The following is a 26280-nucleotide window of genomic DNA, read 5'->3' as shown; positions in this document are numbered from 1 at the left end:
GATTGCACGGTACTAGTTGTTGGGAGCGGAATAAGTGACTCTTGGTTTGTTCTACAGCCGGGGGCTCCAATAGCGGCCACAAAAACGAGATCTGACCATTTTTCCTTCTTTACGTAGAAAGGCCATTCACACATTTTGAGGTATGGCCTCGCTTTGGGCGGGACGACCCGAGATTTTGGGATTTCTGGCGCTGAGCCTTTGCTTTGTGATATCGAGGCATCGCGGAATGGCGATATCTCGGGGAGAGCAGTCTCCCTACAAGGGTATACACGGCGATTTGCATGAAAACGTGTTCCGCAAAAAGCTGGTCGTCTTCCTCGCCGACGGACTTCGATGGGATTACGTCGATCGCGCCCACTACCCTGGATTCCGCTCGCTACAGCAGCGAGGATTTCGTGCTGGACGCCTGCTGCCCGTTTTTCCGTCTGTGTCCTATCCCAACTGGTATTCACTCGCAACGGGTGAGTGCTTAGAAGCTTACGTCTTACGATTTTCATGCACGAATGTTTTCGTCTTATGTGCTCCCGTCTCGGAAGGAGGTCAGCAACATAGGAGCTTTGTTTCATAACCAGCAAAGTCCGGGAAAACGGCACTATATAGCCTAAATTTAACGGTAGACTGAATAATATCGAGGTTTCTTGCATTTGACAGATAAACCTTTTTTATAGCATTGGACAATCTGCTATTATTTTCAAACTTGTTCTGAATGAGGGAAATCCTTGACTGGATTGAATCGAAGGCGGACTGAACCACTTTCAATCACTGGGCGTGAAATACTTGAAGCCCTCGCTACAAAAAAGCAGTCATCGTAGCCATTGCTAGGGCTCCAACATTCCATAGAGGTGATGTTTTTTATCCTATATATAAAGGTGGGTACTGAGGAAAGAATGTCTGTGATGTTGTTTTGTAAACCGGGCAAATTATTTTGTACATTGTCGTTTCAATTTATTTTCAGCAGCCACAACAGGCTTTAAATAAAATATGTTGCAATAAAATTGGTGCAGATGCAGATATTACATAGTTGTTTGCGCTAAACGCATAATTTTCTGATATCGGCTATCCACAGGATACCCATTTTAATTAAGTTCAGTGCGTTTTTGAGGTATTTCATCGGCCCGAACACATGGAAAAATTATTGAAATGGCCTAGATCATGTCCCTAGCAGCCGGCAGCTGCACTTTTCTCAACTTCGCTTTAAATACATTAAAAAAAGAAAAGTGAAAACAAAACTTGTGAAGTGAGGTGTTTTTTTCAAGCAGCCTGAGAGGTATTCCAGTATCATAGACTCATTCTGACACGAGAGGCTGGCCAAATATAGCTCACTGTAGAATCAAAATGCCCTACAACATACTGCGACGTCAAGTACTTGATTGATTGATATGTGGGGTTTAACGTCCCAAAACCACTATATGATTATGAGAGACGCCGTAGTGGAGGGCTCCGGAAATTTAGACCACCTGGGATTCTTTAACGTGGTCAAGTACTTGACATACAAATGCATAAGCTAGTATCAGAAATGTACCCGATACGATGCTAATGCTTTCTATTTGCATATAAAGGTAGAAAAAGTCAGGTGGGGGGTGGGAGAAGACTTGAACAAGATATCAATCAACCCTTTCAATTTGAAAAATGACCCTTCCTATCTCTTTCGTATGGGTAATTTCTGCAAGTGATGTAGCGTGAAGAAAATCAGGGCGACCAGGTCTGGCTACTTTGCGACATTTTAGCTACATTTTTAAGCCCTGTTAGTCGTGTTAGTCGCGGCAGAAAAAGAAACTTCGGCTAGTTCTCGTTCCTTCAATTTTCACCAACACACACACACACACACACACACACACACACACACACACACACACACACACACACACACACACACATATATATATATATATATATATATATATATATATATATATATATATATATATATATATATATATATATATATATATATATATATATATATATGTCATTAGGTTGTATACGAGGGACTATTATTCAGCTGCCCGCTCTTGATAAGTTCACGTGCTACGTGACGCCACACATGCGCATAAAAGAGTGTTTCACACTCGTCGCTTAGCTTATAGATGGCGCTGACTGACACTCCTACTTCTAAATTCACATATAAACCTAAAAAAAAGTGGATGGAGGGAAGGCCGCTGTGATAGCTCAGTGGTTAGAGCATCGAACGCGTTATTCGAAGGTCATGGGTTCGTTTCCTGCTCACAGCTGGTTATTCTTTCACCACTTTTCGTCTTATTTACATTCCATTGGTTCCAATAACTTCCCCTGTACATTCCTTGGCATTACTGTCTGTTAGGTCTCATTTATATTAAACACGGAAAAACAAGCCCTTAGGTTTACACTCCTTTCCCTTTTATATATATATATATATATATATATATATATATTATATATATACATAAACTTCGAGTGTAGTACAGTGTAGGAAACAAAACTCTAATTTATTTGTTTAATCCTAACAGTTTCGGCTAGCGAACCAGCCTTCTTCGGAGGATTTAAGCGATATAATAAAAGTTCCACTAGTATTTCATTTCGCTTAGATTCTCTGAAGAAGGCTGGTCCACCAGCCGAAACTGTTAGGAATAAATAAATAAATTATTGTTTTGTTTCCTATACTGCACTATTCTCGAAGTTTATAATTTTTATCACGGTATATATATATAAATATATATATATATACATACATATATATATATTTATATATATATATATATATATATATATATATATATATATATATATATATATATATATATATATATATAGAGAGAGAGAGAGAGAGAGAGAGGAGAGAGAGAAATGAAATAGATTATCAAAGTTTCTTCTGGCTACCCTAATAAAAATTATAAACTTCGAGAATAGTGCAGTATAGGAAACAAAACAATAATTTATTTATTTATTCCTAACAGTTTCGGCTGGTGGACCAGCCTTCTTCAGAGGATCTAAGCAAAATGATACAAGTTTCCGTAGCAGAGGAGCACCCTCACAGTTTGGGAGCCCCCAGAACGAAAAGAAAAAGAACAAAAAGGGAAATAAAAAAGTCACAGCTTTGCCGCAAAGGCGAAGCAATGAACGCGATAGCAACAATTTGAAAAGTCACGTGCAGAATAGAAAGTAGATTGAAACGGGCGCCGCGTTTCTCGCGCACAGATTACGCACGAAACCTACTCACAGGCACGGGTGCACGCGAATAAGCGTCTCATTTGTTACTTCGCTGAGTCTGAAAAGCGCGCGCTCTTCGCGAACGGAGACTGCATAGATTGCAGGGACCTTTGCGCACCCGGTAACAACAGCAGAATCGTTCCACGTAAAGCCCGGGGCCAGCCAAAGCGTACGATCCTTCGCTCCTCGCCACCACGAGATAAGGGTGCGCGAACTTTTACTCGATCCATGTGTCGGATGCGAGTAAGCGGCAATATGTGTCACTTTTTCTCTTTTCCTTGGTCGCCTCCTCTGGCGGCGCGTCTTATCTAGCCCTAGTTACAATGCATGGATTACCCATCCGCTTCCGGCGGCTCTCCGTCGCTCCTTTCTTCTTCTTCTTTTCTGTCGCTTGCCTCGTTAGCCCGTTTGTTCCTTCTTTCTTTCTTTTTTCTTTTCGTTTTGGGGACACCAAACTGTGAGGGTGTCCCTTTTTTACGGGAACTTGTGTCACTTCGCTTAGATCCTCCCAAGAAGGCTGGTCCACCAGCCGAAACTGTTAGGAATAAATAAATGGATTATTCTTTTGTTTGCTCTACTGCAATATCTTCGAAGATCGTTATATACACACACACACACACACAGATATATATATATATATATATATATATATATATATATATATATATATATATATATATATATATATTGTGGGTGTGTTCTTCCCACACCCGCTGTCGATTGAGTGTGTCATGTGAAAACTTGGCGGTTATGGGGTTTTTCAAGCTTGGAAAAAAATTCTACTTTCATGACACAAAAACGCATTCGTACACTTGCTGGACCTTGTGAACATTGGCCACCAAATTGTCACAAGTTTGCTATATACAGACTATTTTTTTGTTGTTTTTTTTCTTTTTCTGCCACCTTTTGTTGTTTGGACCTCGCAACTCTGGTCAGATTTGAGAAAAACTATGGATATACCAATATTATGGATCACCAAAATCTGAACGCCAATTGTGGAATACATAGCCTTGGTTCCGCGGCTATCACACAGTGGCAGCAGTGCAGGCCTTACGACAAAAAGAAAGCGTGAGTTTTGTGATGTCAGTGTGGAAGATAGGATTGAAAGTACCGCCATGCAGTTGGTGACAGTATATTTCCACACAAAACACAGCTCTATGACGACGCAGACCAAGAGAAAAGAGGCCCAACCACAGCGCTGACTAACAACTGAATGTTTAATAAAAGCACGCTAAAGAAAAAGACTACACTACAACCCCGCAACCTGCCAACTCATTAGAGAAAAAAAAAACAAGCCAAGAATGGCAAGTCAGCTTACAACTACAACACACAAAAAAAAACTGAATGCACACCTCGTGTACTCTCCAAGACCAGGAATATTGAAAAACGGTACTATTTCAAAAGCGAACACGCTATATCATTTAGGGCATTACAAGGTACACTGATACACTGTTCCCTTCTTTTTCTGATGTCCGCTCGCGTAGCTGATGACCATATTTAAGAAAATGAAAAAAGTGGGACGAAGGAAGTCCTATGCAGTCCGGGACGATAGCAAAAGCTTCGCCGGCAGTGTGTTTGAGACCCCAACTTTATGCCAGCTGGAACAGCAGTCCATTTCGAGACACGTGCTGATAACGTCTTTTTTAAAGCATAAAGACCACAATGTAGCTTACAGTAAGCCTGGCTGTGTTCATTTTTCTTAAGCTTGCAAGAGGATTTGTCTAAAACTAGTCGAGAATTAGTCTAGAATGCACCACATGCTGCGCACGCGCTGGCGATACACGTGGCCAACTCGTGTGCCATAAATCAGGTGGTGGTCCTATGTTCCAGGAATGATCTACCGGCTGTAGCTGCGACTTTTTTGTACTGAGTGTTTTCGCCGCCGTGGCGAGAGATAGTGAATGGGGAGTGTTTTAAGCTGCCTTTACGTGTGACATTATGCTAATAAATGGTCCGCACTGTGTCCAGTGTTTGTTTGGTGCGCAGAACTAAGAGAAAGCAACAAGTATCCATATTCTTCCTCCAAAAATATATTTCATGAAATCACAACTCAAAATTTTAGAACTACCGTCATCATCGTCATGTTCTCCTGAGGCAGCACCCTGGTGAGGCTCGGCTCAAATGCTGACTGACGTATGCGAAGCATCATTAGCTTTATAGTGCACACACCAGGTTTATAGTGTACACACCTGGTTTATGGTGTACACACCTGTAGGGTACCGATAGTCCATTCAATAGACCGAGTACCGCTGACAAGCGAGGGATGAATTTCTACTGATCTTCGTGTAGAAATTCATCAACACCATAAAGATTCGCAGACTTTTCACGTATTGTAACCTTAGTGCCGAACGTGTAGCTTCAAAGTTCCTAGGGCTGGGAGGCAAAGCTTCGGCCATGGTGACTTGTCCTGAGCACTCAGTGAGGTCTTTCATAAATTCGCTCTTTGTTAGCTTCAGGCGCAAGTCGAGATGTTGTAGGCGCTTGAAAAATTCGCGTACGTTTCTCCAGTGGTCCTCGCCAGTGCTTTCTGTCACCATGATATCGTCAGAGTAGATAACTACGTTCCGAAGGTCGCTCGAAAAGGTGTTATTTCCCACTGCAACAACGCGGGCACTGAAACTACACCAAACGGAAGCTTTGTGAGTTGAAACAAGCATTTCAGTCTGTTGATAGTAACCAGTTCCTGCGGCTGCGCTTTTAGCTTTATCTTCTGGTAGGTGACTTTCAAATCCAATTTTGTGAACGTCTTTCCACCACACAGTTTCACTAACAGCTCTTGGATCGAATCGAGTAAAAGTGGCTGTGACAGGGTTATAAGTGACCCTAAAATCACCAGACACATCTAGTCTACAATCTTGCTTCGCCACTGATTGATATGCGGGGTTTAACGTCCCAAAACTACCATATGATTATGAGAGACACCGTAGTGGAGGGCTCCGGAAATTTCGACCACCTGGGGTTCTTTAACGTGCACCCAAATCTGAGCACACGGGCCTACAATATTTCCGCCCCCATCGGAAATGCAGCCGCCGCAGCCGGGATTTGATCCCGCGACCTGTGGGTCAGTAGCCGAGTACCTTAGCCACTAGACCACCGCGGCGGGGCTTGCTTCGCCACTGGAACTACTGGCACGGCCCACTCTGACGTTATCACAGGACGTTTGATGCCTTCGCGCTGTACCTGCTGCAACTTTTCGACATACCTGTCAACAAGTGCAAAGAACACTGGTCACGTCTTAAGAAATCTTGGACTGGCTCTTTCCGGCAGTGTTATATAGAGCGGCACTCCCTTCATTGTACCAAGGTCGTCGGAAAAGATGTCACTGAGTAGTCCAACCAGGCCTTGAACGGTGCTGATTGTTTACCCGTCTAACGCCTTCAAAATGGTACAGAACGCAGAAGTCTTTTTGATATGGTCGTCTGAAAAGACGTCACGTCACTAAGTAGTCCGACCAGTCCTTGAACGGTGCTGATTATTTTCACGTCTAACGGCTCCAAGATGGTACAGAACGCAAACGTCTTTTTGATATGGTCGTCTGAAAAAACGTCACTAAGTAGTCCGACCAGGCCTTGAACGGTGCTGATTGTTTTTACGTCTAACGGCTCCAAGATGGCACAGAATGCAAAAGTCTTTTTGATACCGATTCACCAGTGCCCATGTGTAGCTGAGTTGTCCACCCCGATAATTTGAGGATGAGGCGTACGATGAACACCGCCCTAAGTAAAAAATGGTCTCAGCTCTACTACAGAACTTCACATGGTCAATGCACGTACACTCCCTTCCCCTTTAGGTAGGAGAGAAAAAAACACATGAATAAAAAATACCAGGCGACTGACCCCCCAACAGCCGTACAATTTAATAGGTGCCGTAAATGCCTACAATGCTCTTTAATAATTAATAAAAAAAACAAGCTCGAGGCACGCGAAAACACTTATCTGCGCAGTCGATCCAGAGCCCTCGCAAAACACGTCCATCCAACGTCAAACCAACCGCCATCAGCATTTATCGCTATTTTATCAAAGGAGAGATATAAATGCCATCTTGTGGCGCTATGTAAAACTACTCAGGCTGATGGTAGCAACATAACAACCTTGTCTTTCCAAAACCTGCTCAATGCATGTGTACACGTTAGGAAGAAATAGCCGTTTGTGCGTGTCCATCCGCAACAGCCTGAAATTCACTAACCCACGTCAACTCTTGCAAAAGATGTATCTTGTATCTTAACATAAACGATACTTCGCACGCCGTACTGAATACTGAATAGCGATAACAGTACTGCGGAAGTTATTAAGGAACAGATACAAGATGCCAGAAAAGCATCCAGGTTCATATCTCGGATAAATGTTCACTGTTGTCCTTTATGAAAGCAAACACGTGAGCTCATGGCCTGAGCTCTGCAGCGGCTGCCTAAAGGGCCATCATCAACCGACAGCAAAAGAAAGGACGTTGACTTTTGGCATCATCTATTGCCAAACAAAACGGCGAGTTATGACCGCTAAACAAGCGCTGTAAGATACTCTAGGCAGCCATTGTAGAAAGCAGGTCACGTGATCTCGTGTTCTTTTTCATAAAGAACGACAGCGTACCTTTGTTACTGCCTCACTTTGCGCCCAATGACGATTCGTCTTTAGTATAGCCTAACTGTCACCTTCTATTTCGTCACAAGGTGACTTTTCCTTCCATCCCCAACTCCTAAACATTTTTTTCTCACTCTCCCTGCGAATGCAAAGAACTTAGCATTAATGACCAGATAAGCAGCATTAGTTAACTAGGTGCGTAACGTTTGGTTTCCGGTAAGTCTCGCGCACATCAGGTGTAGATGGGGCTGGTATTTTTGTTCAGGAAAGCCTACAGTCACCGACGCGCTCATTCAAGTTCTATCATTTTTTCCAGCTAATATATCTTGTTTTCATCGTTTGAACTTTCACGTGTGCTTGCATAATTGCGTAACTACATCCGTTTTTTTTTTCAGATTGGTGGGCAAAACACGAACACGCAGAACCCGGAATGAAAAAGAATAAATGGTCCCTGCAACATCTGAATTTTCGCAAAAAATACGTGCGCTTGGCACGTAAAAGGAATGAAAAACATACTTCTCTGTCGCTAGCGCCAAATCCAAAGCTCTTAAGACGTATTCTGCTTTTATTTTCAAACCTTCAGCGCATTTCTTCGTATGCGACGCGAATGCTTACGCTAGAACGGCCTGGAATGGTACATAAAATCGTGGTGCAACTTTTGTTGCCGGTGAATGGTTTCACAATGTGCTAAACTTACATTATTACGCTTCATATAACGCGTAAACATACAAAGTAAACAGAGCAGCTATTGTAATCACCAGCACTACCGGCTAAAGATGTTATTCCTCTACCCCTTGCTGTAAATAGCTAACCGTATGAAATGATTTTATCTGACCGCTCTGTCTTTTTCTCATATATTTCCAAATTCTTCTCTCTCTCTATCTATCTTTCTCTCAATATTTCTCTGTTTCAGGAACACTTGCAACATGATACAAACTTTCATTTGTGCCGAAAATGTTGTCGCATGCAATTCTTTTACATTCCCGGAGAGGTTGCAGATAATGATTTTTCTAACAAAATCGAATATCGAAAATCAGCAAGCACAAAAAAACAAAGACCACCGTCAGAACATATGTTGCCTGCTTATTTAGCCGGTGGAATTTTCCAATCACAGAACACCTCTCGCGCTCGATGTTCGCCTGTGTCATAGATAAGACATTATCACCGTCATGAACCAGCACACGCTCTCAACGTCTTCTTCCTCATCACCTCCCTCTTCCTCCCCGCAGCCAGAACTGGTCGTCAATTTGTTCTAACTGGTGAGCGATCGAATAGAGATAGAGAAACAAAGAAAGGGAAAGAGAGGAAAAGAAATTACTGGCGGAACAAAAGTTTTGTGAGGCGAGATTCGAACAGGCGTTCCCACAATCCGAAGGCGTGTGCCATGACTATTCTGCAATCCGTAGCCCTGTGTAGTATTTTACTGCAAGAATGTGAGAATGGGAAGTCATACTGAGAAGTGCAGACGTGTGGAGGGACAAAAGGGAGAGGGACGAACGAGTACAGAGACAGACAGACAAAGGAAGAAGGAGAAACACAAAAACGAGTAAGTGCAACCAAAAAAGAAGAAACAAAGAAAAAATTGAAGATGAAAAGCCACTATGACGAAGAAAGTAAAAAGAAAGTTATAAAAAGAAACATAAAGGAAGAAAGAGAAAGAAGTATCTACAGTGTGATAGAGATGAAAACACATGGAGAAACGAAAAAAAAAACTCACAGCACATCCACGTAGTGAATGATGATTGGGACAAAGCATCCGTCCGTGCTTTCGTACGTCTGTCTGTCTGTCTGTCTGTCTGTCTGTCTGCCTGTCTGTCTGTCTGTCTGTCTGTCTGTCTGTCTGTCTGTCTGTCTCTCTGTCTGTCTGTCTGTCTGTACGTCGGTTCGTCAACTGTACGAAATCAACAAACGCCATCTAGTGATAATATTTCTAAGGACATATACACACAACGTTATCTACTCAGAGATTCATAAACTATAGATAGCTACATACTACTACTACTGCTACTAAAACTACTTATTACTACTACTACTACTCCTACTATGAAGCTTCGCCCCTAGTAACAATAGAGATAATGCATAGTCATGTGCAGTATGACAAGAGATGTGAGAAAGAGGGGTACAACGGTAAGAACCGAGCCAAGCCAGCACCAGCTAAGTGCGTGCACCAGCTCTAATGCGGTGCAGCCACGCGGGGCTTAGTATGAGCTGAGTGCTACCTTTCTTTCTTTTAGGGGCGAACCTCCTTATGACGTGGCTTGTGCGTCCCTCGTAGTACGTAACCACCAGTGGCACAATCACGAAATATGTATAACATTTGACCTCCAAGGTGGTGCCGGTGAGAGATTTCTTCTGTGCGTTGTTTAACAATAAAAAATAGTGCTCAATGTACATGCCAATGGCTGCTGATGGGGAATGAGAGACAAGAGCATTCGGCTTTTAGTCAACGCGCACGCTGCGATCCCCATTAGCAGCCATTGGCATGTACATTGAGCACTATCGGACAAGAAAGAGTTGCTGCATTATACTCGCTGGATGTAACCTCCTTAGTTTTAGAAAGATTTAGCGAGCGTTGAGCCGCAGGGCCATGAATACAATGAACTAGTATATACCATGAATGAATTCGAGGTGGTTAAAGAGGGGAAGCAGATACCAAGCGCAAGCCGTAAGAAATTAAAAGCTGAATCCTCCTGTCTCTTATTTCACATCAGCAGCCACTGGCATGTACATTGAGCACTATCTGACAGGAAAAGGTTGCTACGTTATACTCGCTGGGCGTAACCTCCTTGGTTTCAGGAAGGTTTAGCGAGCATTGGGCCGCAGTGCCATGAATACAGTGAACTAGTATATACCATGAACTCAAGGTGGTTGAAGGTGGGAAGTAGACCCGAAGCGCAAGCCGTAAGAAAGTGTGCGTGTGCCACCTCTCGTTTAGTCCTTGGAATGTCCACTGAATGGCGGTGCTTCTATATGGGGAATATATGATAAAAAGATGCGAGATGGTGGGACTTGGAGTGTTGAATAGATGGACGAACGGACACACAGACAGATGCATGGATGGACGCATGAACGGACGCAGGGGCGGATGCATGAACGAACGCAGGAACGGGCGCATGAACAGACGCATGGACGGTCACACAGACGGACGCATGGACGGACGAATGCTTCGCCGCACTCTCCATCATTCACTCCGTAGATAAGCTGCCATTTTTTTTAAAGACGATAGTCTTTCTTGGGGACCATCGACGGAAAAATTTTGGTCTGTCTGTCTATGTGCCTGTGTGTCTGTGCATTTGTCTGTTTGTCTGCCTTTATCGATACCTCAAATGGCATCAAACGACCAGCCTCATCTACAGCGCCCACCAATATTGCTCCAGGTTGAGGGTTCATACTTGTGTGATCGTCAATGAAAAGCACAGTTATTGCGCACATCTGAGGCACCATAACAACACGTCGATGTTTTGTATGTGTGCCTTTATACTATAGGAGGTACACTCTAGTAATTCTAAGAACCGTAGTGTTAAGCACGCTGCGCTTACAGTGCAACGCGATGCTCAAAAAGGTAAGTGTTTCCGAAGCTTCGCTAAGACGCCATGGTGGCAGCTCCTGCCCTTCGCTTTGCGTTCTACACCTTGTCACCTCCGAGACAAGTGCGCATCTTTCTCCACGGGCGCGCACGCCTTCCTTCGTTTTTGAACTGCCAGATGGAGATCGTGTCTAACGTGCCTCGATGCGCTCGTTCGCCTTCGCTACACGCTCAAGGCACTAGCGCAGCGCCTCCAGAATACCATTCACCAATTTTCTTGCGCAGAACATCAAATAAACGTTTTCTTCACTCTCTTCAGACGCAAAGCTATAGTCTTTTGACGACATTTGCAGTGTAACATGCAGATTAAGGGCCAATTTTTTTTTCAGGCCTTTACACCGAAGAGCACGGCATCCTGGGTAACTACATGTATGACATGAAGACAAACTCCTACTTCGCGATGTCCTCGCCAGGGAGCTTCCACCCGCGCTGGTGGAGTCGAGCGGAACCCTTGTGGACGCGAGCATTACGCCGCAATCGCACCGTAGCCATGTACTGGTGGGATGGGTGTCAGGTGAGCATCAACGGTACCCGACCCCAACGCTGCATCCCGTACGGCGGCTATTCCACCCAGATCGACCACCTAATGAATGAGAAGATTGAAGAAGTGGTGGGTGCGTTCAAAAAGAACGCGCTCGATTTGGCGATGCTTTACTACGAAGGGCCCGACGCCGAAGGTATGTTCCTGTGAAAAATTAGTGTTTCTGTGTTTGCACAAATAATACTTATGGGCGTGGAATAGATAGATAGATAGATAGATAGATAGATAGATAGATAGATAGATAGATAGATAGATAGATAGATAGATAGATAGATAGATAGATAGATAGATAGATAGATAGATAGATAGATAGATCGATAGATAGATAGATAGATAGATAGATAGATAGAAATATTTCAAATTGCCTTTGTTTTTTAGGAATGGTCTTACATTTAGTAAACAGGTGAATGTGCTGCTACTATAAAAAAATTTCGACTGAATAATATCACGTGGCTGTGCTCTAAATGTGTTTGGTCCTTCTCACAGGACACAGAAATGGGCCCGAAAGCGAAGGGACTTACGATGCAGTCAAGAAAGTCGATCGGTACTTGTGGAACCTGCAACTGAGTCTGCAAAGAGAGGACCTGTTAGAAGAGGTAACGCAAAGAATTTTGGCGGCTTCTGTGCGCCATTAGTGCAGCCTTTTTATGAGCGAAACCTTCATCCTGCCAATGAGCTTCTTTTGAATGTCACTTACAAAAACGAGTGCGACTGACGTAGAAATTGTCGGCAATGCGCACTTTATGCAGCGGACGTCTTCCTTTTACGCAGACAGAGTCAATTAGCTAGTTAAGAGCGTGAGGACAAATTGTGTTTTTGCGTTTACCGTGGTCCATATTCGGGACTTGCCGCTTTTTTCGCTGCACCATGAACGTTTCTGCACTGTAGGTACACTCGTGGAACGTGTACGAACTCCGATTGTTTCCGCTAGTAATATTATCAAGTTGACAACCCGCCAATGACATAAATAAATATACAAAGCAACTATCCAAAGCGCGAACTTCAGGCTAATAAATGTCACTTTTCTATACACAAAACAATTATCCCTGATTGCACTGTTCGTATCCCTGATGTTCGTATCCCAAGTATATTGATGTTCCCTGATGTTTCCTGATATTGATGTATCCCTGATGTTCGTATCCACTGTTCGTATTCCATGTATCCCTGATTGCATTATTCCTGTTGCACTGATTGCCCTGTGCCGGAGGACGGTGTAGTTGAAGTGTACCTGTGCATAAGTGGTTTTTGCTGTTTTTCCAAGTTCTGTCAATGTTCTGTTTTTTTCATTTTGTATTTTTTTCGTTTCTCGCCTCCGTGTTTTTCTTTCTCTCTTTTCTCCACTCATATTTCTCTATTTATTTATTTCTCTCTTATTAAATTTTTCGATCTCTCTCCATTTGACTCTGTAATTTTCGCGTTCTTTGTCTTTCTGCATTTCTATTCCTATTTCTGTTTCTCACTTCTCTTCTACATAAAACTTTACCTCCACTTTTCATTTCTCTCCTCTTCATTGCGACATCACTTCTCTTCAGATCGAGAGTATGCGGTTACAAACTCGGCGTTCTGAAGAATATTTTTTGCCGAGAATTCGTAGGTCTCTCCCTCTGTTTTTTTTATTAGAGATTTCTTCTTCGCTTTTCTTTTCTATATTTCTCCATCTTTGTACTCATTCTCTCACCTGCAGGTGTCATTACAGGCGACTCCGAAAGAGTCCGTGCAAATTATCTGGGAGTGAGTTTGATGAGAACGAAGATAAAAAAAGATGATGCAGATAGCACGTGCTCATTTATGATAATAAACATTTCTGTTTCTGACAAAAAAAAATTATGGCGAGCTTAATCAAAAACTTCGCGTTTAAACTATTTACTGGTCGGGGCCTGAAAGCAAGCTTCAAATGAACACTTTCAGAGTCAGCGTTGAAATCTTATGAAATATCATGCAGAAAATTATTCAGAGTTTCGAAGTATACATGAATGTTGCTTTCCCTTTATTGTTCATGTTTTTTTTACATCTCCTTGCTCAAAAAGTCAGCTTTGAAGAATGGATTCTTACTTAAAGAACAACGCAGTATAGTTCTCTGGCGCAGAACAGGACGCGATTTTACCCTGCTTATCCGCCTCTGGCTTCGAGTGGCCCTCTAAAATAATGCATTTCCATTCACAATTGGGATGGCCCATCGTGGCCCATCGTGAACAACCCATCGTGTCAAGTCTGCGGGTACAGCGATATCATCGCCCACATTCTGTGCGAGAGCACCCGTTTTGGCGCCGAAACAGCAGTCTTTTCAGCCGCCCTCAATCAGTTGGACAGTCAGCTTCCGACAGAAAGCGAAGTTCTAGGGCACAGGCCTTGCCCGACAACGCGAGCCGCTACGCGGGCGTTGTTGCGGTGTGAAGGCCGGACCACACGTACGCGCCGAGCTTGTCATGGCTTCTGACGCGGCTCCACACCCTCTTCCTACGGAGAGAGAGGGCGTGCAGCTTCGCTAGGCGAGTGCCCTCTCTCCTCGCAGGGAGAAGGCATGGTGCCATGTAGGAAAACAGTGCGCTGCCAAGCTGCGACATGTACGTGTGGTCAGGCCTTTGGAGAAACAACACTGCACAACGCGTTCTGAGAATTCAGTAGCTACGTTCATGTGTTGCTTTCAGACAGTGCCATGAACATGAGAATAATTGTTGTTACAGACCCCTTTCTTTTATTCATTATGTTGTACCCCATTTGCTATTACCAGGTACTCTGTTCCCTACCATTCCCAACAGAAAATGTTTTCTAGTTAACATACCGGCCTTCATCTTTCCCTCCCTCTGCAATTCAGTTCATGAAGAGCGAACATGATAAAAAAAACGTATGAAAAGAAGCCTCGTAACTATGCCTAGGCTTTTTCGTAACCTTCAACAGTTAGGAAATTTATTTCGTTCTTTTGCAAAACCGTCTAGCGTACCAGATTACACTCCCAGAAACCTTTATTACTTTTTTGTCATGGCCGCCTCGTTATTAACTGAGTCATTACTAAACATCCTTGCTACAAGGCAGCAGTTTTATTTCTCAGACCTTGTGTCATCCATTTTGTTGGTTTTTACGTTTCTTTTAACACTCAGGTAAATATCATCGTCGTGTCAGACCACGGAATGACACGCACTAGTCCGGAGTCCACGCGTCACATTGACATGGATGCATTAGTGAACGAAAGAGACGTCCACATAATGCTCGACAAAGGACCCTTTGCCATGTTACACCCTAAGCCTGGCAGAGATCATGAGGTGAGTTGTACCTTCAAGATACTGAATCTGACAATTTATGCATCAAAACCTTTCACACTGTGACGCAAACAGCGAATACGATTTTTCACTGCTGCAGAATGTGAAAAAATTAATAAATGGCCTGGAACTAGTTAGTTTTACAATAATTAAATTCGCAGTCTTTTTCCTGTGTCTCAATGCCTAGCTTCCTCATGCAACCATGATGACTGTGACTGTACGGGAATTCTATGTACGATGGACAACGCTCGTCTGCTTATACGCCGACACCTCCTAAAGCAGCACCCAGACCAGAGTGTGGCGATTGGATCGTTCCCTCCCGTGTTCGTGGCCGTGGCTTGCCTCGTAATTTCCGAGCGCTGTTGTACAAACTAAGAGTGGGCTCTGTGCTGGTACGTAAACGATTACACCGTCAAGGGCATGTGGACAGCCCGTTCTGCGCAGCTTGTGGCTCCTGCGAAAGACTTGAGCATCTCGTAGTGCACTGTCCTACATTTGTTACGCAGTGGTCATTCTTGATTAAGGAATATAAATTTCTGGATCTCAAGTGTGTGACTCTCTACGACTCTCTCTTTCGGAGCGGTAGTGCTTGCCGACGCGACCAGGCCCACCGTGCTCTCCTTACATTTATGAACCAAACGGACCTGGCCACCCGTTTATAGAAGGTCTCCTTTTTTCTTCTTCATTATTATTTTTATTTGTGTTTTTTCTCATACTCGTTAGTCTTCGTCATTTTTTCCCTTCCTCATCTTCTTTCCTCTTTCTCTTCTCTAATCTTTGTTTCCTCTGTTTCTTCCCTCCTCCCGAAAGAGTGAGCATGCGTTGTGCACCTCAAGGTGGCAGTTGCCAGCTTGCTCTCTCCCTCTTTCCTCTGGGTCCTTCTGTATCTATGTATGTAAATCAAATAATATTAATATTAACAATGCTCTGTTTGATGAATCTATTTTCGCAAGGTGTTCCCCGATTTTACTACGAAAGTATCTAGGAGGCTTTGGTAAGTAAACAAGATGAGATTATTTGCTGTCGCTAAAGAAAAAGTGAAGGAGAATCAGGGCTACCACGTCTTCGAAATTTAAGGATGATGAGCTTACAACAACGCTTGCTAAGGAGGCGTTCTATTCGAATAATATCAGCACGCTCAAATATTCCCTTAAAACACATTATAAATCACGCAATTTGATGTCTCCATCGTACGAAATTGCGTTCGCGTCACATATGGTCACATAAAACTATATTGAAGTCGTGTTGACCACCTGCAACTATATGGCACTCTCTTTTTGTTTTGGTGACTTTTTCAGGTGCTAAAAAACCTGCTTATTAAGAAACCGAAAGGGCTGAGCGTTTACACAAAGGAAACTCTTCCGGACGATTGGCATTTCAAGAATAATGAGCTTGTGGCTCCCATAGTATTGGTTGCTCAGGAAGGACACTACATCATGCCAGTAAGACTACGGTTTATCTGAATGACTAATTGGATAAAGTGCTTTGATTTCTGTGCATTAGTTTACACAGAAGATTCCCCTACAAAAGGAAAGATGGGAGTTTAAAATTTACAGAGAATTCTCTTCACAGCCAATGTAAGCGCCAGTGAGCACATAAGTATGCAGGAGAGGGGACCGTTCTCTGGTGATTTTCGAATGAAATTTCTTGAAATAGTTACAGGAATAATAAAGTTTTGTGAACGCGCGTTATCTCCCACGTGTATTTCAGCATATTGCTTGTGTTGTTATACCAAACGATGTTATTCTTTCAATCTATGAAAAAGGCATACAAATACTTATGAAGTATTATCACTGAGTCGCAGGAAATCCCTGTCTCAGTATAAGACTCCGCCGCCTTAAATAATATTGCTCTTATGACGCGCAAGACCATTCCAGCGACGTGTATTATTCTATTTTCTTAGCTGGAGAAAGACCATGTAAATGGAGAATAACGCCTAAATATTTGTGTCTGCAAATTTCGCAAGTATGAAACAGCCCCTCTCATTCACCTACTGTTATGAATAAACTATTTCCAGCTTTGTGAGAGACTTCAAGTACACCGAACTATTGTTTGCGTTCAAACATAAAATTGCGCAAACGTGTTTATTCCCTCTTAAAAATTTTTTTTCATGTAAAGGTCCACCAAAATTTCAGTGACGCATTCCGTTTACGAAATTGACGTCGAAAATATACGCAATTAGATCGCAAATACAAAAAAAGTTATGTCACCAGGAGCGGAAACCGTGACCACTTAGTCTACGACAGCAGAAGCCGAGCACGCTATATACGAAGCCACCGTTATGCTATATTCTCGCCAATATATCAGATAGAACAGTATGTACTAAAACAACTCTAAAATATAAAAACAAAAAATAAGCACCAGCCGCTTAAAGCTATCTTGTGAGGTCCGCTTCAAAAGATGAATAAGTTTTCCATACTAGAGAACTTAGCATACCATTTAAGAATAGAATCTGTGCATAAATAACATATTCGTTTTGTTTTCGTTAGCGTTCAGTAAGAGTCAGTAAGTCTGGAAATGGATATGTTCGAGAGAATGGTGCAGAAAAACGGAACTATGTTGCGCGAATTAATCTGAGGTTTTCGTTCATACGCCCTGGTTGAGCCCTTGCAAATTTTAAAATAAAGCTGCTGTCCAAATAGCTTTTTACAAAAGGTCGGAAGAGGCGAGGTGTAACGAAAAGTGACTCGTCAATAATTTCAATGTTTGTAGTTCGCTAGAAATAACAAATATTCCATTACAATAGCAGAATTATATGTCCGTTAGACAGCGCAAGTTGTTTAGTTGAATAAAAATTATTGGCCCAAAGGTAAATAATAAATATTGAAATTCACATATGAACATATACGAATGAACATCTGTAACACAGCTAGCTACCATCAGACGTCGTGATAACTTTATGAACAAAATTAAAATATTATCAGAAGTGTGTGCCAGTTGGGCTACGATTTATTCCGGTAACAATTATCACTGGGTTACTTAATCATTTCACATGTTTTTAAGAGCAATTAGCTTCAGTTCAACACTTTTCTACAATATGTGCGTACATTTGTTCATAATCACAAAAAAAAACGCTTTTTTCTAAGCATAGAAGCAACATTTCCGTTAGATCCACCAGATGGCTGGACATGCATGAACCACACATTGTGCTTTGATCCGATAAACTCAACAACAGAGGGCAAGTTATAAAATAAGTTGTTATCAGGCAAGGCCACAACATCAAAGGTTGGCTTAACCTGCACGTTTCGCAAGTAATGTTTGCATGTAGTTAGCTCTATGGATAGGGCACCTGTAGTGTTGAAATGCCACTTCCGGGCTTTTTTTTTTGTCTTGCGCTACCGGCATGCCTTATTTTATAATACATACCTGAAAGTTAGAGGCGGTGTTTATAGAAATGCACAACAGCCTTTCAATATGAAACTCGTCTTCATAATAACAAATATTTGTCAACATTAAAGCACCGTGTATTTCAGCCCCCTGCCCCCTTTTCTGCTACTTCTGTTGAACGATGCGTTAAAATGTCAGCCCAATATTTCAACGTCAAATTTAGTGCACCACGAATTGCGTTCTTTGTCAATACATGACATGAACGCAGGAAAATCTTCCGTGTTTACACGTGATTCCTTACAAAAGAAGTCAACAGCAGGAAAACGCAATTAAAACTGTTCATGCGCGAATTATCAGTGAAGAGAATTTCACAGTTGCATGACTTATTCAAAACTGAATTTGTGTTGCTCTTTACAGTTCAAAAATCCGAAGAAGACTCTACCTGGAAACAATGGTCCTTCACCTGGAGTGCATGGGTATGACCCTATAATGCCCGATATGTGGGGAATATTTTACGCCCAAGGACCAGGTAAATATAGCGAAAGATTTGACTATTGCCACTTATAGAAAAGGGGCTCTGCGACACTTTTTGAGCATAGTCATAAAATGCAGCTGGTCGGTAGTAGAGGATCGCAAGAATACGTGAATGAAAAATATAGCGCAGCGTGGGGCCTGGAGTTCACAAGAAATCATCAAGTTCAGCTAAAAATTGCTTTCTTTTTTCTCGCCAAATCACGGAAGACGCTCAAAAATCCCTCGTAAAAAGCCCATCTATTAGCCATGGGCTGATTTGAACATGTCTCACTCGGTCGTTACAGAGATCGCCACGGGAGGCCGCGACTTGTTGACGCGTACGCGCGCGATCACACTGAATAAGACGCGCATTCGAAAAAAAAAAGAAAAATGTGCTCAACGTCACCAGGCGCGCGTAACGTCTTTTCTTTGCCCCTGCCATCCCTCCCTTTTTAGCTTCCAGCGATTTCTTCGGGACGAGAGAAGAGAAAATGCAATTGCAGCATGCGACAAATCTTCGTAACTTCACGCGGCCAGGATGGATTCTTAAAACTTTTGCGGCGTTGAATTCGTGAGGCAATATTCTCTTCCAGTGAATTCATTTCACACTTACTTGAAATTGTGTTTCAGGGCCCTTTCATTAAATTGCGTGTTTAGCGGTGGTTCTCAATGTCACCACAGAACGAAAATCGCAGTTACGAATAATGGGTGAGGCCCTGTTATTTCATGAAACCGTTCCTTCATTCTTCTGATAATTTCATCAGAAGATCCGTCTCATTCTGTAAATACGCACATATGACAACTATCACAAATATTGGTTCAGTATCAACCACCATATTGTCTCAGACAGATTGTCACGGGTTTATCCAGGCTGCAGCGGACATATTTCGATGGAGACGAAATGCTAGATATTTGCGTGCTGTGTGATGTGAGTGCACCTTAAAAAACACCAGATGGTGAGACTTCCTTGTGCTGTCACCTACGGCCTCTGCCAAAACTCTATCGTGGTTCGGGAAGTAAAACCTCAATTGTTACTAGTTTCGGACAGTTGCTATGCCAACATAAAGGGAACGTGGGCTGGTGCCTAAGCAGCAATTTTTTAGCTTCCGAATTTGTAAACCACTACGCAATTTCTAAATACTCAAACGTTGAAGAAGCCTCTTGGAAAACGTGCGCTGTTTACCAGCCAGCTTCTTGTTTATTGCTTGCCTTCTTGCACACTCATAGGGTAATTCTTAGGCAACAATGCCGACGCTTTGATACAGTTTGCAGCTTCACTGGTTTCTTATTCATTACCCCATTACAAGTGATGGTAACCCCTGCAATTCTGTGCCGTGTTTGGGAAGCATTTGTAAATCTACAAGCATTCGCATGGCTTGCCACTCTTGTTATTCATCTGTCCTGAAGGGAATCCCTCTGCTGATACACGTTAAGAGAAGCCAAAGTTGAAACTTCGTCAGCATCTGTATTTTCTTTTTTAAATTCCTTACTCTATGTCATGGCCTTGATACCCACAGCAAGTAAAGAAGCCCCGAAGGCACTTCATTTAACTTAATTCAAAAGTAAGAGGTTTTATGGAAAATATCTAAGTCTACACATCTTTGAGTCAGAGATCATGACATGGATGTTGCCGTAATTTTGCGTCTAACTGTACAGCACCACACGAGATGTCACGTTCCTGCTGCATGTAGCCTTTCCCAGCAGTTTATTAGTATTTGTTTTCTTGACTTCTTTCTTGATGTGTTCTCTCTTTTTTTTCCAGCCATTCAAGGAGGTAATGGAGGGCCCAGCCTGGTTCGAATGGTGGACGTCTACAACTTGATGTGCTACATGTTGGGGATGGATCCAGCTCCCAACAGTGGCTCATGGAATCTGTTGAAGGGATTCGTGAACCCCAGATACGACCCCAACATGTACAACCGCCTTTACTAAAGCGTTACAGAGTTGCCAAATACACATATTCCTAGGACCATGTCTTACCCAATATTACAGAATAAGACAAGGGAGCCGGAAGGATGCAAAGCTTTTGGACAAGCGCGCTAAAACCTTCCCATGTAATTTTGCTGCAGCGGCTGAGACGGCTAAGTGTCAACAGCTACTCATGGCTGTTTATATTGAAAATATAAGATAGTGTGTCATGAAGGTAGAAACTTTACCTACAGCGTTTACCTCCATATACCACTGCAAAAACGTGAACAATTTCGGAGCAGCCATTGCGGCCAATAAAAGCTTAGATACACTCTTGCGTGTCATTATTTAGCAGTATTGACGAATGTGTTTTTTAGCGTCTTTGACGCCGTGGTAACGTGTCAATCTCACGCACACACTGCGATGAGTTACATTCATTATTGGCGCCCAGCTAGAGCATTCGTCGTTATTTACTGTTCCATTTTCTTAATAGCCGTTGTTTCCTTTTCAGAACGACATTGGATCGCCTTTAGGCGAGATACTTGCTTTGCCGTTACAAGCTTGGCAAATGTTAAAATAGGGCATGTTTTAGTGCAACTGTAATCAACGCTACCAGATTACCTGTCTGCATATATATGCAGAGGAGTACCAAACATACTTCTTGTAGGGGCCGTGTCTCATCCATCATAAAAATATATCATGTATACACAATGCTAGAAATTTGATAAATATGGTGGAATAGACGATATACAAAGGATTTTGATCCCTAGGTAAACAAAAAATTTCTCGCATCTTCAGTCACTTTTAGATCCAATATAGGTAAGAACTGTTCTTTTATATTACTGTTGTTAATTCCGAATATAAAATTTCACATTGTAAAAAGACTTTAATAGCACTCATCATACAAAAATCCTCATAACTGGTGAATGACGCAGTCGTGTCGATCTCGCTTTCACCATTGCCGCTTTCGTGGCTCTCTCAGGTTGCGAATACGTTCAAATTATAGGTTTGAATCCTTTGAATTAGCAGTAGCCTCAAAAGCTTATTTCATTGAGATGCTATTATACCAAATATGCAGATTATAAGGTCAAATCAACTAAACTATGTCATGTTCGTTTTTATTCTGTGTGAGATAAGATACTTGTTGCAGTTAATTCATTAATTTATTCATTTTCTGTTCAAGTAAGCTAAGCAATTAAACTGGGAGCGACATAAAATCAAGAAATTAAATAAAATGTAAAAACAGCAACAACCACATACACGTTTTTTCCCGAAAGTTCCAAGAATTTGTATTTATAAGCATTTATAAATAATTTATTGGATATTAGTTTGCAGTCTCTTGAGAAATTTTCAAATATTCTTCTCCTGAGTTACTGCAGCTTTGCCAACGTTTCACACAGTCACTAAAGGTGCCCTGGAACCTCTTTGAGTGAGGTCGTAGAAGATGAATTCACCGTTCATAGCATCCAATGTTCAGTTTCTTTCAGGGTTCTTGTGATTAATGCAGACAAAAAATTATGTGGTGCCTCATCGAGGCTGTACAGTGGCTGGATGAGTGCTGGGAGATCTACGTTGACCTACAACTTGGAGACGATGAGCGCGGTGTGATTTTCTTTCATCTTACTCGTCAGGACTTCTGGTACCGTTTTAGTGCGAACTTCCTACTTCAAAAAACCAAAAATGGTTGTTCTTTGTTTTGCGTACTCCTCTGCGATCGCTTGAACACTTATTCGCGCATCCTTATATAATGTATATAATGACTGACGCACGTTCGGCAGCTAATGGTCCGTTTGTAATTTAGAAGGATATCCAGAGTGGTCGATGTCGTTGACAGACTAGAGATCTTCCCGGAAGTGTTGCTACATCAAAGCACGGCTTTGCTTGACCACGCCTGGTCGTCAGGTTTTTGACGCGTTTCGAGCGTCTCCATCCTGTTTTTATTCCAATTTCACGCAAGACTAGATTTTCTGACACTGCTTGACACTGCTTGACTCCCCTCAACAGCTTCCCGCTGGCAACTGAAACGAAACTCATTTTGACGCATATATCAAACTTTAACTTATTATACACCTAACGCGACATGTCGCCAGGTGGCGTTGCCGGCCAATAAATATAAAAAAATATCCCCGAACTGCAGAGACAGATCCTGTGTGAGCACGCAGCTTACTAGAATCACAGAGAGAAAAGCTGGTACACTAATAAAAAAACGAAAAATAAAAACATTACCTTTAGGTGTCTATAAAATACCTCTTTATATCGAGGAACAGAGTAAACTAAACAGAAACAACATCAACAACAAAGCCGTCCCGCTTTTTAGGCTTAAGACAAAACAAATATTTAGCGTCCACCACACGCTTCCACCACACGCGGAAAAAAAGAGAATTTGAAACAATCCAAACGAGACCTGAAGGGTACAAGGTTCAAAGCGTCTGTACTACGTGTTGTACGCGCTGGTATATCAGCGAAAGATAAGGGCGCCTGAACGCGGGTCATTTTGTGTACAATCTTGTGCAACAAGATAATACTCTCACGTGTGCGGCGGTGTTCCAGTGAATGAAGTGACAACAAATGAGCATGTGAAGACGGGGAGAAGTCCCGATCATAACGGTTAAAAACGAACCGTATAGCCTTATTCAGCACAGATTCTAACCTGTTTTTATCTTGCTCAAGATGAGGCGACCAAACCACAGAGGCGTACTCGAGCATCGGTCTCACTAGTGTCTTGTAGGCAGTTAACTTACAATTTTTTGTCGAGTTTTTCAATCTTCGCTTTAAGTAACCAAGTTTCCTTAGAGCTTGACAAGTTATCTGATCAACATGTTTGCCCCATTTAAGGTCATGTGTAAAGGTGATGCCTAGGTATTTGAATTCACTCACATGTGCTAGGGTGGACCCATTGTAGTTATAACTGAAACTGAGAGGCTGTTTTTTATGTACTCAATAAACCATTCTTAATGGTGAAGTCAAGTACGTGTCCCCCTAAGTAAGATCTTTCATAAATACCTGTGGATATACGTTTCGGCCTTGAAAAAGACAAGTCCACTTGTCGAAACGTCGGATTCAGCACCCACCTCGAGTGAGCTGTCGAATTCAGACCCACAGTCCGCTTTTAGATAACGCGCGCGCTGCAAATTTTTATTTTTCAACAACTCACAGGAGAAACCTCCTACTTTGGAAGGCGACATCCAGTGCCTAGATATATGGAGTGGCCAGTGAACGGTTCTGCAGCGTGAGGAGTCAGTTTTCTTAATCAAGAAACACGCTGGTAGGTGCTGCTTGCGTTGGCGTTTCGGGGCAAGAGAGGGGGACAATGTAGGAGAGGAGAGCTTGATGGAGGGAAGGCAAATGCGCAGTGGAGTGCGGACGCCACCGGATGAAGCTCTCTTATAAGACGCCTCGCATCTAGAAATTGAATTGATACAACCAAGGAGCAATGTAGCATCTTTTCTTATTGCGAGCAAGGTTAAAACTGGATGACAATAGCGCGCCTGGTTGTTAGAATTTTGTTCAATTCCGCCCGTATGTATATCGAACATTACCGACCAAGCTGCACCTAAATAATAGTGACCTAGACAAGCTTGCAGGCTGGTGCGTTTACTGTTTTGCTTCCGGCGAAACCATCTCCTTCACCATCTCTCGCGGAAAGAAGAGGGATGGACTGCGGCCCGAGTGAATAGCCTGAATTCGACTCACCAAGCGGCGACCGCAGCCTGCTGGCAAAGAAAAGATAATAAAATGCAAGAATGAAGGCAGCTCCACAGTAGTGGTGCCAAGCGTAAAGCAAGTTCTGAATTGGGCAGCTTTCTTTGTGTCTTTTCGGTTTCCTCCCCTTGGTTTTCTCTCTATTCTAGTTTTTCTGCAGTTTTATCGCTTTAACTTTTTTCAAGTTTTATTCATATTTTCTCTTTCTTTCTGTGCCTTTCTATATTTTGCTTGCTGCCTTTTTATGTCCCATATTTACGCACAGTCTGCCGTACGTTATGTCAAGCGATGACAGCATACGACGGAATACAGCAGCATACGACAACTTCGTTTCCCAAAGTCCTGCGCACTTAGTATCGTCATCAATGTGCTCGACGAAGAAGAGGGAGAATACGACGCAAGCCAGCGCCAAGTACCCAACACATGAGTATGCTATACATGGGTCTGCCTACGTTACCTCAAGCGACGACAGCGTACGACATTCTGGGCCCTTACAGCGCTTCACACTTGATAGTCCTGCTTCTCAAAAGAACGATCTAATTATGAACCACAAGGTCTAAATCCTTGATCACATTCGTAAATGTACGTTCAGTTTCAAAAAGCACCAACTCGGGTCAAGATGATTGTGGTTGTAAAACACAAACAGGCTGATGACGACGAAAAGTGAACGCTGTCTTGACAACGTATGCGCGCACCACATAACCACGTAGCACACAGTTGTTTCCCGAAGCACACAGTTCCTTCAGGTCATAAGCTTGTACGTATAGACTATAGGTAAATATCCGTCAAACGGTGTTCTCGTGCTCGTTACAGGAATGGCTCTGAAAGTGCCACAAAAGTATGGTGCACCCGAGCTAAAGGTTTTGGAGTAAGCGTTCTGTGATCGCCTATTGTTTGCCTTTCAACAATGGTCAATCGCAAAGCCCAACTAACAAAACTGCAGAATCAAGAAAGCTTTCCGATGTATATTTGAATTGGGAACGATTTAAGGGGGCGACTCGCCTTGAACAGCGTAACTCACTCCGGAAGCTTCTTCATGAATGCGACGTGGCTAATATGAAGGCGCAAACAGCGTCAGGATTGCTCAGATTCTTTGAGTCGTTTGCAGTCTTAACACTTTAGAAGACACAGCGACAAGATGACGCACAAAGCACTTGTGTACGGTTCTATACATCTTGATGTCACGCCTCAAAAAATCAAGGAGAAAGTGAGAATGCCCCTCGGCCACCAATGGTTGCAAAGTTAGTTCTTAAGTGTAGCTCTTACGTATAGGTTCTAGTATATTCCCACCTAATACGCCATTCAACGTAAACTACCGAATCGAATATGCTAGCCCTTTATTTTTGTAGTCATAAAGAGCAAAGGTTCAGCAGCTCTAAAGCTACAGCTTCATTCAATTTTGCGTATAACTTCTATTCTCTTACGATTCAGTCTTGGAATCTTCTTTTAGAGCATGTTTATGTTCACTAGTGGTTTACCTAAAATACCTTTCTATGGTACATTTTGCACTCATAGTTTACTTGCGAAGGTGACTAGAAAATGATGTGCATGAAAAATAAAAGTAGGGATTCATAATTCACTCAGTGCTTCAAAGTCCTGCACAATGTGCACTGTAAGCAGTGCATTTGCGGCATCTCAGGAGGGACAAATGGCATTTCGCAAAGCATGACCAGTGTGCAGTGG

At 42.6% G+C, this 26280-nt stretch overlaps 1 protein-coding gene across 1 annotated transcript; it reads left to right on the top strand.

Moving 5' to 3' along the window:
- Window positions 1-21228, top strand: LOC119173411 (glycerophosphocholine choline phosphodiesterase ENPP6). The gene is made up of 7 exons (XM_037424240.2): window positions 1-461; window positions 11679-12026; window positions 12377-12486; window positions 14989-15150; window positions 16446-16589; window positions 18892-19003; window positions 20750-21228. Exons 1-7 carry the CDS (start codon window positions 143-145, stop codon window positions 20917-20919), a joined length of 1365 nt encoding a protein of 454 aa, XP_037280137.2. The 5' UTR covers window positions 1-142; the 3' UTR covers window positions 20920-21228.
- Window positions 21229-26280: the final 5052 nt, after the last annotated feature.

This window comes from Rhipicephalus microplus, chromosome 5 (genome assembly GCF_043290135.1).
Source record: "Rhipicephalus microplus isolate Deutch F79 chromosome 5, USDA_Rmic, whole genome shotgun sequence".
Taxonomy (NCBI): domain Eukaryota; kingdom Metazoa; phylum Arthropoda; class Arachnida; order Ixodida; family Ixodidae; genus Rhipicephalus; species Rhipicephalus microplus.
This window is presented reverse-complemented; position numbering and strand designations above follow the sequence as displayed.

Bases quoted from the DNA above. Each gene is read 5' to 3' on its own strand.
- LOC119173411 (XM_037424240.2), top strand. From the start codon at position 143: ATGGCCTCGCTTTGGGCGGGACGACCCGAGATTTTGGGATTTCTGGCG. The intron at 462-11,678 runs GTGAGTGCTTAG...TTTTTTTTTCAG, and splicing joins CTGGTATTCACTCGCAACGG to GCCTTTACACCGAAGAGCAC. The intron at 16,590-18,891 runs GTAAGACTACGG...TGCTCTTTACAG, and splicing joins AAGGACACTACATCATGCCA to TTCAAAAATCCGAAGAAGAC.